This window comes from Artemia sp. Qi Xiang Cuo, chromosome 16 (assembly GCF_049724085.1).
Source record: "Artemia sp. Qi Xiang Cuo chromosome 16, ASM4972408v1, whole genome shotgun sequence".
NCBI lineage: Eukaryota > Metazoa > Arthropoda > Branchiopoda > Anostraca > Artemiidae > Artemia > Artemia sp. Qi Xiang Cuo.
In genome coordinates this window covers 30831773-30845223 of record NC_142809.1, presented here as the reverse complement: position 1 = coordinate 30845223, position 13451 = coordinate 30831773, and the positions used below count along the sequence as shown (strand labels likewise).

The following is a 13451-nucleotide window of genomic DNA, read 5'->3' as shown; positions in this document are numbered from 1 at the left end:
CACAGGGAGGGCCTTTGGGGGTCTGGGGGGCACTTGAGGGCCGATTGGTCCTTTGGGTGCCCGGTGGACCTTTGGGGACCGGGTGAGGGCCTCTGGGGTCCCGGGGGCCCTTTGGGGGTCCGGGGGCCCTTTGAGGACCAGTGGAGGGCCTTTGGGGGTCTGAGGAGGGCGTTTGGGGGGCTGGGGCTCTTTGGGAGCTTGGGGGGACCTTTGAGTACCGGGGGCTTCCTTCGGGGTTGGGTAGGGGGATTGGAACCCTTTGGGCTTGGGGTAGAGGACCTCACAACACTGTTCAAATGGAACTTGTGTATTATAACGACCACAGAGTTTCACCATTAAATTCTCTTCTAAAATCTCTTCAAAAATCATCTTTTAAAATGTCTCTAACTGTTTCGCTGAAATAATCCCATAAAATGGCTAAAACAGTTTCGCCCAAATAATCCTTAAACGTAATTTCAGCGTGTTCCTTTTGTTTGGCATCCCTGTGCTTTCACATTGAAATTATTTGGAAACCTGATTCCCGCGCTAAAACAATTCATCGCTAAGATCTAAACTTTGTCTCGGAAACGATTCTCTTGTTAGAACTCCAAATTAATTCCCCTTTCGTGAATCAATTCTCTTTAGAAACAACAAATTAATTCCCCTTTCGTGTCAATCAATCAATCATGACATCCTCTGTCACGTGTGATCTAAACTTTGTCCCGGAGACAATTCTCTTTGGAAATGCATCAAAGACATTAATTAACTTGACGTCATCTGTCAGACAGTCCCTGGAAACAATTTGATTAATGACTGACAGCACAAGTGTTCCCCGGAAACTCATAAAATTTGGCTCGAGCGTGCCCAAAACAACAACAATAACAACATTTACCTTGGCGTTCGCTGAGAGCTTGCCCAAAACAACAATAACATTGACCTTATTAACCACGTATTCACCCTAATGACTCTATCGCGTGCCCAAAACAACAACAATAACATTTACCCCATTAACCACGTATTCTCCCTTATGACTCTATTGCTTGCCAAAAACAACAACAATAACATTGACCCCAGTAACCACGTGTTCTCGCATATGACTCTATTGCGTGCCAAAAACAAAAACAACAACATTTACCCCATTAACCACGTGTTCTCCCTAATGACTCTGCACAAAACAACAACAACAACATCGACCTTGGAAATTTAGGTCATTGACCCCACTAACCACGTGTTCTCCCTAGGGAGGCTATGCCCATATATGGTGTACTGATCGGAGATACGTTCTTTTGATAACCGAATTTTGTACTGATCGGATCAATAGGGTCATCTCTACTAATAAGTTTGTCAAAATAAACTAAAGAACTCCATTAAACCAAAAATGAGCAAAAATGGAATCAAATAATCAATCAAGCATACAACTACTACTAATCAGTATCAATAAATAAATGAAACCCAAAACGAAACTAAAATAAATAACAGAGTCAAACTCAAAACGAGCAGAAATGGGTTCAAATATAATTTGTACCTTACTGAAAAACTTCAAATGAATGTGCATTGTCAGTTTAATATACATTGCTGATATTTATTCCTTAAAACCTAAATTAATTTTGATTTCTTAAAATTATAAAAGTGAAAACATATAAAAGAATTTTTTCAAAAAAGTAAAAATTATATTCTTGCATTTAGAAATTATAGGAGTTTGGCATAAGTCACCCTTTTTATAAGAACCTTATATGCTCCAAGGACATAACTTACAACCCTTTCCCTGAAAGCTGTAAGGGGGGGGGGGTGTCTCCCTCACAGACATAATTTCCGAAATCTTCAACTACGATGAATAAAATCTCCAAATTTTAATTGGAGGTGTTGAGGCAAATGCTGAGCATGGAGAGGGGCTATTTGCTCTCAAATCACTTTGACTCTTAAAAAGGGCACTATAACTTCCAATTTCAAATCAAACAAGCCCCATCTGATGTTTATACGACCGCTCATTCAATAAAAACCTTATATGCCTTCATATAATAACTTACAACACTATCCCAGGGCGCAGGGGGATTATGTCATCCCTAGAAACATTATTACATGTTCTTTGGACTGTTTTGAAAAAAAAAACGCTATCTCATAATTTCAATGAGATGCATTTGGTGAAAGGAGGGGTTGTAGAAGAGGGGGGACGGGATAAATGCGGTCCATCACTTTTGACGCTTAAAGAGGAACTAGAACTTTCAGTTTTAAACCAAATGAGCGTCTTCTAATGTTAAACCAACCATCCATTCAGTTAAAACCTTAAATACACCTGGACAGAAATTACAACCCATGTCCCGATTCTTTGGGTTTTGTTTAAACCCCAAAAGCCTTTTTATATGATATTGAGACTATTTTGAATAGAATGGCTATCTCAAAATCTCTATTAGGTGCATTTCGGGAAAATACGACGCGTGTTTGTGTGTGTGTGTGAGGGGGGGGGGGGGAAAGGTAGCTACCGTCCGATCACTTTGACTCTTAAAAAAAGCACTAGAGCGCCTGATTACCAATCCATTGAGCCCCCTAGGAAGTTTATATGACCACGTTTTTTGTAAAACCTTATTTGACCCCAGGGCATAAGTTACACCCCTTGCCCTGAGGACTGAGGGGATTTGGTATCCTCAAAGACATAATTTCCATATTTTTCAAATATGTTGAACAAAATGGCTATCTCAAAATTTTGAATGGAAGTGTTTGGGGAAATGATGGGCATGGGGGAGGGGGCATATGCCCTCTGATCACTTTCGACAAATAAAAAAGGCACTAGTCCTCTCAATTTCCAATCGAACGAGTCCTTTTTCAAGCTTCTACGACAAAACTTTCTATAAGAAACCTTATATGCTCCAAGGGCATAAATTACGACCCTTGTTCAAGGGTCGACCCTTATTTCAATAAATTGAATTGAATTGTCCTAAGGGATATGGGGGGTGTCATCCTCAAAGACATCGATTCCAACCCTTTCAACTACGTTGAACAAAATGACCATATCAAAATGTTGATCGGAAATGTTTGGGGAAATGATGGGCGTGGGGGGGGGGATTCTCCCTCCGATTACCTTCGACTATTAAAAAGGGCAATAGCCAATGATGGGCGTGGGGGGGGATTCTCCCTCCGATTACTTTCGACTATTAAAAGGAGCAATAGCCCTCTCAATTTCCAATTGAACAAGGCCTTTTTGAAGATTTTACGACAACGCTTTCTATAAAACTTTATATGCCCCCAGGGCGTAACTTACAACCTTAGCACTGATGGATGTGCGGGGGGGGTGTCATACTCAAAGACATGATTTTCAGGCCCTTCAGCTACGTTTAACAAAATGGCTATATCAAAATGCTGATTGTAAGTGTTTGGGTAAATGATGGGCGTTGGGGGGGGGGGGCATTCGCCATCCAATCGATTTTGACTATTAATAAGGGCACTAGCTCTCTTAATTCCCAATTAAATGAGCCCTTTTTGAAGTTTCTATGACAACACTTTCTGTAAAAACATTATATGCCCCCAGGGAAAAACTTACAACCTTTGCCCTGAGGGATGTGGGGGTTTGTCATCCTCCAAGACATAATTTCCTGACCTTTCAACTACGTTGAACAAAACGGTAATCTCAAAAGTTTGATTGGATGTGTTTGGGGAAATGGTGGGCGTGAGAGGGGGGTTAGTTGCCCTCCAATCACTTCCGACTATTAAAAAGGGCACTAGCCATTTCAATTTCCAATCGAACAAGCCCTTTTTGAAGTTTCTACGACAACGCGTTCTATAAAAAACTCATACACCCCAGGGCATAACTTACAACCCGTGCCCTGAGGGTCGAGGAAGATTGTCATCCTCAAAGACCTAATTTCCAGAACTTTCTTCTACGTTGAACAAAATGGCTGTCTCAAAATTTGGATTGGATGCGTTTGGGGAAATGGTGGGTATGAGAGGTGGGTTATTTGCGCTAAACTTACTGCCGAACTTTTAAAATGGCACTGACCCTATTAGCTTCAAGTTAAAAGAACCCTTTATGGAGTCTCTACGACAATACTTTCTATAAAAACCTTATAAGCCCCCAGGGCATTACTTAAAACCCTTGTCCTGAGGGCTGTGGATGGAGTGTCATCCTCAAAGACATAATTTCCAGGCATTTCAACTACATTGAAAAAAATGGCTATCTCAAAATTTTGATTGGATGTGTTTGGGGAAATGGTGGGTGTGAGAGGGGTGCTAGTTGCCTTCCAGTCACTTTCGGCTATTAAAAAGGGCAAAAGCCCTTCTAAATTCTAATCGAATGATCCCTTTTCGAAGTTTCTACGACAACTCTTTCGATACGAAGTGCCCTGGTCTAAAAAAAAAAAAAAAAAATAATACATTGTGCCAACATCGTTCTTCACTTAGGCAGCGCTATTACGCTGCCTATGATAAAACGTGTATACGTTTTTTTTCTACACAGATACCATTTTCGTCACTTAAGTTAATATTTAATGTAAGATATGGGAGAGGGGGCTATACGATTTTCAACATAATTTACTAAATTTACATACTAATTTGGCAATTTTTGCGTTTTTTTAAATTTGGCCTCTAAATCATCTATGAAATGAGATGATTCCAAAATTCCAACTTCCAACATTACATTTTTTCGAAAGCACCTGATTATGTCTACATGTACACATACCAATTAATTTTTTTCGTTTCAAAGTATTTAATGCTTAATTTATGACTGTTTGTTGTGAAGTAATTCACAATAAAATTTTAGGGCTATACTAGTTGTTTTCTACCAATCTTTTAATCTCTCTCTTTCTCATTTAGTTTAAAGAACATTCATCTTCTTTTTTTCTACATTATGAGGCATTGTCAAATTAAATACCTGATTGATAGCCTACCTGTATTCGGGTTTACTTAGCTGTTCATCATGAAGCTCAACAGGAGAATCATAAATATTTTCTCCAATTAGAGTGATACGAATCCTTTTTCTATACATCATTCGGAACTCTCCCTGAAATAATGCGAATCCTGTCAAGTTCTCATAGAATATTTTGCAAATAAAAAATACTTAATCAAATTACAAACGTATGCCAAACTATTTGAAGGTCATTTTCATTGTCACTTTCCTTTACTAAGGCATCAAGTTTCCGGTTTTAAAGAAAAGAATTTGAACATTCAGAAAAGAAGTAATCTGGTCTCAAAATTTATATTAGATTGTATACTAAGACTAAGGATTCAGCCTTTAAAGGATCAGACAGGATATCCTACAGTAGGCTTTAATACCAAAACGTTCACAATTTTTTATACCAATGTGTTTTTCTTTTAACAACACTTCTAAAAATGTTTTTAAACTGACTTAAAGACGTGGAGGGAAGGAAAATTTTCCTGAACTAGTTCAAAAAGCATTATGTGACAAAACCTTAACAGGAGGGGGAAAACGAAGCTTTTTACTGAATTTGTTTTACTTTTTTGATGAAGCCAGCAGTTTCTACAAAGAAGATATTATTAGGCATCAAAATGTTATACCAAAAAAATGTGTTTGCATAAATTTTTTACTGCCGACACTTCTTCAAGTATTTAACCAAATAGTGTGTCTTAGTCTAGACGGATAAAAGTAACTAGCTAGATCAAAAGATTTTCTTTTATGGAGCGATGTGAAAAATGTATGGCGGAAAACAGTCGTGTTTTAATTAGCTCAAGTTCAGAACACAACATCAAACAGAGTTATTAATTTTCAATCAATTACTGACGTTCTGATCAGTGCCGTTATTTATTATGGGTCTCTTCTTTTCCGAAGTTACCCTCTTTCAGCCTCTATGTCTATGTTTTGATGTTCTCTTTATATCGGATTTTATCAGTAAGTCAGGAACATAGCATATTATATGCCACTTGGTTTTGAGATTAATGCTCTTAACGTTGATGATATTTAGTCTTGCCTTTTGGCCAATGGTGATTCAACCGCTAGTTACACTAAACCAAGGTATAAAAGTGAGCTGATATCAAACAGTTTGTGGTAACGAACTGTAAGTAAGGAGCGACCCGCTTCAATGGTAACCGAGACTCTAAAAAACGGAATTTTGATACTAATAGATACATCGAAAAAATCAGTTTTTTATGCTGATTTTAAATATATAAGTTTCATCAAGTTTGGTCCAACCAATCAAAATTTAAGCACCTGAGACAATTAGCGTGCTTTTCTAAAAAAGAGTGAAACAGCCCGTAAAAGCTATAGAACCTTAATGAAAATCACACCATCAGATTCAGCGTATCAAAGAGGTTTCAGCGTACTTTAGAGGTTTCAAGCTCCTATCTGCAAAAATGTGGAATTTTGTATTTTTTGCCAGAAGAAAGATCCCGGTTGCGTGTTCGTTTTTTTTTTTTTTTTAAGGGGTGCTCGTATTGACCCAGTGGTCCTATAATATCGCGGGAAAGCTCGTTGGAACGGAAATTAAAAGTTCTAATGCCCTTTTTAAGTGACCAAAAAAATGGAGGGCAGCTAGGCCCCCTCCCACACTAATTTTTTTTCCAGGTACCCGGTCAGGGGTGTTCGTATCGACCCAGTGGTCTTATATTATCGTGGGAGGGCTTATTGGAACGGAAATTAAAAGTTCTAGTGCCCTTTTTAAGTGACCAAAAAAATGTAAGGCAACTAGGCCCCCTCCCACGCTCATTTTTTTCCCAAAGTCACCCGATCAAAATTTTGAGATAGCCATTTTGTTCAGTATGGTCAGAAATGTGAAAACAATGTCTTTTAGGATGACTTGATCCCCCAAAGTCCCCGGGGGGACGGCTGAAAGTTATGAACTTTACCCAATGTTTACATTATTGGTTATTTGGAAGTCTACAGACGTTTTCAGGGGGGATTTTTTCTGTTAGAGGGAAGGGGGGGGGGTCGGGGTTATGTGGGAGGATATTTCTATGGAGGAAGTTTTCATGGGGGAAGGGGCATTGCTATGAAGGGGGCACCGGATTTACCAGCATTATTTAAAAAAAACAGACATTAAATAAAAAAACAAGTTTCAAGGAGCAACATCAAAACTTAAAACGAACAGAAAATATTACGTATGTGATTGGGTTCGCCCCTAGTCAATACATTGCTCTTTAAGCCAGATATTTTTTTAGTTCTTTCATAAGAGCTATTTCTGACTGCGCAGTACAGACAGAGGGTGGCCTAACGGAGTGGTTTTCTGTTCAGTCAGGTGTAAGGCAGGGCTGCATTCTATCACCATTACTGTTTGCCATAGTGATAGATTTTGTTCTCCGTGGATGCAGTTTTAGTGGCGGTTTACAATTAAATCCACTGAGAGAACTCAATGATGGTGATTTTGCTGACGATGTTGCACTTATTACCCACGAACCAGAAGATATGCAACGCAACATTATTGAACTCGGTCGTATGGCAAATGTTGTCGGACTCTCCATAAATGCTAACAAGACCAAATCAATGTCGAATGCAGTCATACCTGACTTAGCCGAAGGACTTTTGGTTAACAACGAGGATATTGAGGAAGTGAGAGAGTTCAAGTATCTTGGCAGTATTCTTACGCAAGATGCCAATTCCGAAAAAGAAATACTGTGCCGAATAGCATTGGCTGGGTCTGCTTTCAGCTACCTTAGAAATGTTTGGAGAAATAATAAATATTCCCAGAAGCTAAAGCTTAGAATTTATAATAGCAATGTGGTCTCCGTCCTTACTTACGGCTGCGAAACTTGGAGCATCACTGCTCAGCTAGAACGACGACTCCAGGCATTCGACAACAATTGCCCAAGGTCTATCCTAAATATACATTGAACGGAAAGAAAACGAAATGATGAAATCTATCGTATGACAAATCATACCCCCATCCTTGATCTCATTAGAAAGCGGCAATGGATGTATTGGGGGCATATGGTGCGAATGGGGGATGGAAGGCTGACGCACGACGCATGGTCTTGGACACCCCCCGGTCTCCGCAAATCAGGGAGACCGAAAATGACCCTTGGCAGGTCGCTAATGAAGGAGGCGAAGCTGGCGAGGTCCTCGTTGGAGGAACTATGGTTGAAGGCTCAGGACAGGTCGTCGTGGCGAACCACTGCTGCTGCCTTATGCGCCTCCAGGCGTAGAAGGACCTAAGTCTAAGTAATTCTATTTATTCGAATTAAGGGCCTTTGTGATTAAAGGGTCATTTTTAAAGAATTGGAACAAAATTCGAACTTTAGCGTAAAGAGTGAGGTAATGACTAGGGGGCGAACCCCCTAATATACGTATTAAAAATATATGAATATAGAAGTTCGTTACGTAAGTTAGTTCGCAGGTTACGTATATCTATTACTAATAAAAGCGTTCGTAAATAAAATTAAACAACTTTTGAGAAAGCCATTTCACCAAATAAAAGTAAAATTAATATGCAAATTTTGTTTTAAATATTCATGTACGGTTAGCCAAAATCAAAACCTGCATTAATTCAAAAACGTTCAAAAATTAAATAAAAAAAACAAGTTTTTTAACTGTAAGGAGCGACGTTAAAACTTAAAACGAACAGAAATTATTCCGTATATGAAAGGGGCTGTCCCCTCCTCAACGCCTCGTTCTTTCCGCTGAAGTTTGATTTTCTCACAACTCTATTATTTTTAAACAATAAAAAACTTTAGCGTAAAGAGCGAGGCGTTGAGGAAGGGACAGCCTCTTTCATATACGGAATCATTTCTGTTCGTTTTAAGTTTTAACGTCGCTCCCTACTTTCAGTTTAAAAAACTTGTTTTTTATTATTTAATGTAAACCAAGAGGCTACCTAAGTGGTCTGAAAAATATGATGCTACATTTGGTATTGGCATTACTAACGCAAAAAGCATATTTAGAAGCGTGTCATATCTTAAGAGAAGTTACTTGAAATCTTGGAACTTCGTGAAAAGTTTATGTCTAATAAGTCATGTTCTGTCTGTGGTTTTATTTTTCCAGAATATGTCTTAGAGTCCAAAGAACAACAATAGGCTATATAGTTTGAGAAAGCATTGTATTGTTGGCTAGAGAAGACATGCTGTATTCGGTAAGAGAAATTCTGTCACTTCAGATTGGAGGTAAGCTAGAGACTCTGTTGAAACTAAAAACAAAAATGGTAAAAATGTCATTGCCGAGATCCATTATTTCCAGTTGACCAGTTCTTGAAGGAAACTGGGAAAGTTAAAGAAAAAGCTTAGGGGGGACAAGCACATCAGAAATAATGGGATATTATAATATTGATCTTTTAATGAATGAAATCCGATTGAATTTTTGAATAGTATAATTAACTTTTTTTATTGTCCATTGGTAACTGAACCTATCCAGATAATAGACGAAAGTAAAAGCACAGTTAAGAGACCCGTATCAGAGAGAATTCCAGAATTTTGATAGGAAACTTGGCAAGGCGGACTTTATAAATGTTCTTTTATAGACATTACTGACGTCAAATTTGTTCGCTAAAACTTTTATAAGACTTACCTCACCAAGATACTGGATAAGACTTACCCAAAATCTTGAAAACTGAAACTATAATTTTCATCATAAACCGTAGATTATGGTGGAAATAACTTATCATTTGTGAGATTATTTTACAAATGGCAGTTAAGTTACGTAAAAATCCTCGTAAAAGATAAAGCAATCCCCCCAAACCCTGTGCACCAGGAGGAAAATGTTATGTCACTTTTGCTTCATGATTTTGTGAAATAGAGGTATCGGTTTGGATGGTATACAGTAAAAGTTTGCTAAAATGGCAAAAACAAGTCTGATCCCAGTGTTATGCCAACTAATAAACAATGGAATAAAAAAGAATTGTTTCCACAAATGTTAAAAGTAGCGAATTAAAATTCGCAAAAAAAAGATGGAAGCAAATAATAAGAGGCTGGTTTCAATCCTTCCTTTGTTTCTAAAAGTATATAAGAAAGTTTTATGTTCTAAACTGAGTAACCAAACAAGATTCTTCTCCACTACACTATCTTTAGATATGAAGAAAGTGGTTGATACAATTGACCAATCACCAGCTGAAGAGCTGCTGACTGAACTAAAAGAGTTAGTTAGACTGACGTGAGCTTTAAGTTGTTCAAGTCCTATCTAGCTAACCGCAAGTAAGTTGTTTCGAATGGTTTGGCATAATCTCTTCAACTTCCAATGGAATGTGATATACCCCAGGGATCCATCCTAGGATCCCTGGGACATTGTTAAACATGTTTAACAATGTTTTTGTTAAACATTTGGTAATCCAATAAAACTGTCAAATCACAGGCAAGCATTCCTTTGCTATCCATAGCCGCTATAAACACTTAGAAAAACGATGAAAACAGTTTATTTTCATATCTTTGTTCCATATGTGTATTATAGCTGCTCATTGTAGACAAGCAACTTTATAGAACGTTACAAATATCTCAACCAATTCCGAACAAAGCAGTAAAACTTTTCATTTCATAAGGATGTTAATAAATTGTGAATTTCATAGTTTTTCTCCAGAATAAGCTCTTTGATGTTGCAAAAACAAGAGATTACCAAAAGTGGTGTTTTGGTCATAAATATTTTAATAATATACTGGCTTCTTCATTTCCAAGCTTTTTTCCTACAAATAGTGATTTCCACAATTTGGAAATAGGAGTCCTGGAGTATTGTGCAGGATATCCAGCATACATCTCCAGCATCATTTATCATTCGAAATTCTGCACCAGGTATTTGGAATTTAACCACGGATAATATCCGTAAAGCTATACACCTCATGAAAATTCAAGACCAGAATGAACAAATTCTTCTTCACAAAACAGTGAATAAGAGTAAGCCAACTTTTTCCCTCTTTCTTTCTCTCTTTTTTTCAATGAGTGATTTTTTTTTCATTTCCTTTATTTCCAAGTTCTTTACATCATTCAATGCAGGTAAATCTTGTTTTTTTCCTACTTTTTTCCCTAAAAATAATGATTTCCACATTTTTTCAAAAAAAGGAGTCCTGGAGTATTGTGCCGGATATCCGGCATACATCTCCAGCGTCATTTATTATTCGAAATTCTGCACCAGGTATGTGAAGTTTAACCACAGATAATATTATTATTATCTATTTCTAACCCACACTGTACAGAGGTTCAATACGTGGAGTATCACGAGGAAAAACACATAAAATGCAACACAAATCAATACAGAATTCAAAGATTACCAGTTACAGAGTAACCCATAAAAATTTAAAAGAAACTAAAACAAAAAAGAAATAACATGAAAGGAGAGGGAAAGGAAGAAGAGAGAGAAAAAACAATATCACAACTTGCAGAATCTAATAAGCAGTAATATGCAGAAATATGAGCACAATCTGTCATTATTATTATCATTATTTGATTTTTACTCACTCTTTACAATAAAAAAAAATGTAGAGTGACCAAACAGAGAAAAACTACTAAACAAATAAAAGAAGAAAAAAAAACTTACGACTGAAAAACCTGATAAGGTGATGGTGTGGAGAAAAACGGATACAAGCAGTATTTGAAAGTTTTCTGTGCAGTGCTTCCAGTTTTTCAGTAATATTAGGAACAAGAAATTTATTAATAATTTGGTCCAAGGTGGAAGAAACAACAAAAATTTACAAAATCTAAAATAATTAATCCGGAGTCTTTTAAACTCATTTTTCTTAAGAAGGGGAAAAATTCCAAAAGAAAAACAATTGAATGGTCGCAAAACGTTGAGTTGAGCTTGGTCGACGCGAGTTTATTATATTTACCTCTATTGGCAGCAATCTTAGCATATCCTAATTTAATTTTCATATTAATATCTGAGACTGTGCGCTGGTGCAAGCTTAGAGGACTATTAGTAATAGAAACACCGAGCCATCAAAGAGAATCTACGAGAGGGATAGTAAAGCCACGACAACGAAGGGGAGTACTAGAAATGTTGTTAAAAGAAAGAAATTTACATTTATCTACATTAAGGAAAAGGCCTATGTCTGAAAAAGAAGTGGCAACACAAGAAACCATATTAGATAAACCAGTTTTAGTACGGCTTATAAGAAGCAGATCATCAGCGTAAGCCAGGTATAAAACATCAGAAAAACTGGAGAGATAGGTAGCCGATATCTTTGCCAGAACTCCTGAAATACATAAATTAAATAGGGTCGGAGATAAAACTCCACCTTGCCTTAAACCTCTTTTCAATTTAATAATAGAAGCTGGCACAGATTTCAGCTGAAGAAAAGAATTAGAGTACCAGTAACGAAGAAGTAAAATAACCGAAAGATCGACACCGCAACCACAAACAGCAGAAAAAAGATGAATATGACATACACTATCAAAAGCTTTTGATAGATCTAAAGAAAAAAAAAATACGCTCCTTCCCCTAGAAGAATTTTCAAGGAGCAAAGAAGATAATACACGATGTGCGTGTTGACAACCTAATCCGGGCTTAAATCCAAACTGGTTATCTCTCTCAAGCATATTATTAGATACTCAAGAACTTTACTAAAAGTGTAAGAGACAGTAATAGGTCGGTAAGAAGAGCAAATTAAAGGAGAATTTCCCTTCTTTAAAATTGAAGAGACATTACCACACAAAAAACTCTCCAGTACACTAGAAGTACAAATACACATCTGGAGAAGTAGGTGTATATGGTCAACAAGGGGGGGGGGCAATTTAATAAAAAGTGCAATCTAGATATACCATCATTATCAACATTATCTGATTTAAGTTTATGAATTGCTTCAATTAGGCATGAAAGAGAAATGGGAACACAAAGACGTTGAGATAGAGGGGTTCTAAAAATAGCAGAAATAGAATGAGTATACAAAGAATGCACACAGTAATTAACATTAGAAAAAATAGACGAGTAATGGCCATGCCAAGCAGATGCAGGAAGACAATCACTACTTGGCACATCACTTCTAATCGACTCAGAATTCATAACTTTTTGCCATTCTCTCTTTGATACAGAAAAATCCATACCACAACAATACATTGACTTAAGATATTTTTTATAATCACTACGCGTCTTACGCTTAAGGTCAGATACAATTTCACAATACAGTCTATCACATCCGTTCCATACTTTTAACCAAAACTTAGCTTTATTTTTCAAAGTTTTTAAATTAGGATCTAAAGACCAAAAAGGTTTTTGCGTACCACATCTAACATGTTGCAACGGCACTGCAACTGCCTCGGCATCTTTTAGACATTTAATCATGTGATTACAAGATCAGTCTAGATCCTTTTTACAATTCAACTGCGTAGAGCTCTGAAGAAGATTGTAGGGAACTCGTATAACAAATAGTAGGCTTGCTATAATAAACACATAGAGAGGAACATCAGCTCTCTTCCGATTACTTTTTTCAAACCATTTTGAAGACCAGGGTACTTTTCAAATACTTGCTGGGTTTAAATTCAGCGTAAGAGTAATTGAGATAGGGAGATGGCCTAGGTCTTGTTCTTCAGCGTGTACTAACACTATTGATGTAGTAATACTAGGAGAGCAAATAATGTGATCAATATTGCTCTTACTGCCTGAATGGTGAATATAAGAATACGGA

General features: G+C 37.2%; 1 protein-coding gene across 1 annotated transcript in view; it reads right to left on the bottom strand.

Moving 5' to 3' along the window:
- The window catches only part of Nadk2 (NAD kinase 2, mitochondrial), a 51167-nt gene that overhangs the window by 21812 nt on the left and 15904 nt on the right, over nt 1–13451 (bottom strand). The window contains exon 3 of the mRNA XM_089102073.1: nt 4857–4969. Within this exon, the coding sequence (XP_088958199.1) occupies nt 4857–4969 (113 nt within the window). The remainder of the gene's footprint in view (nt 1–4856; nt 4970–13451) is intronic.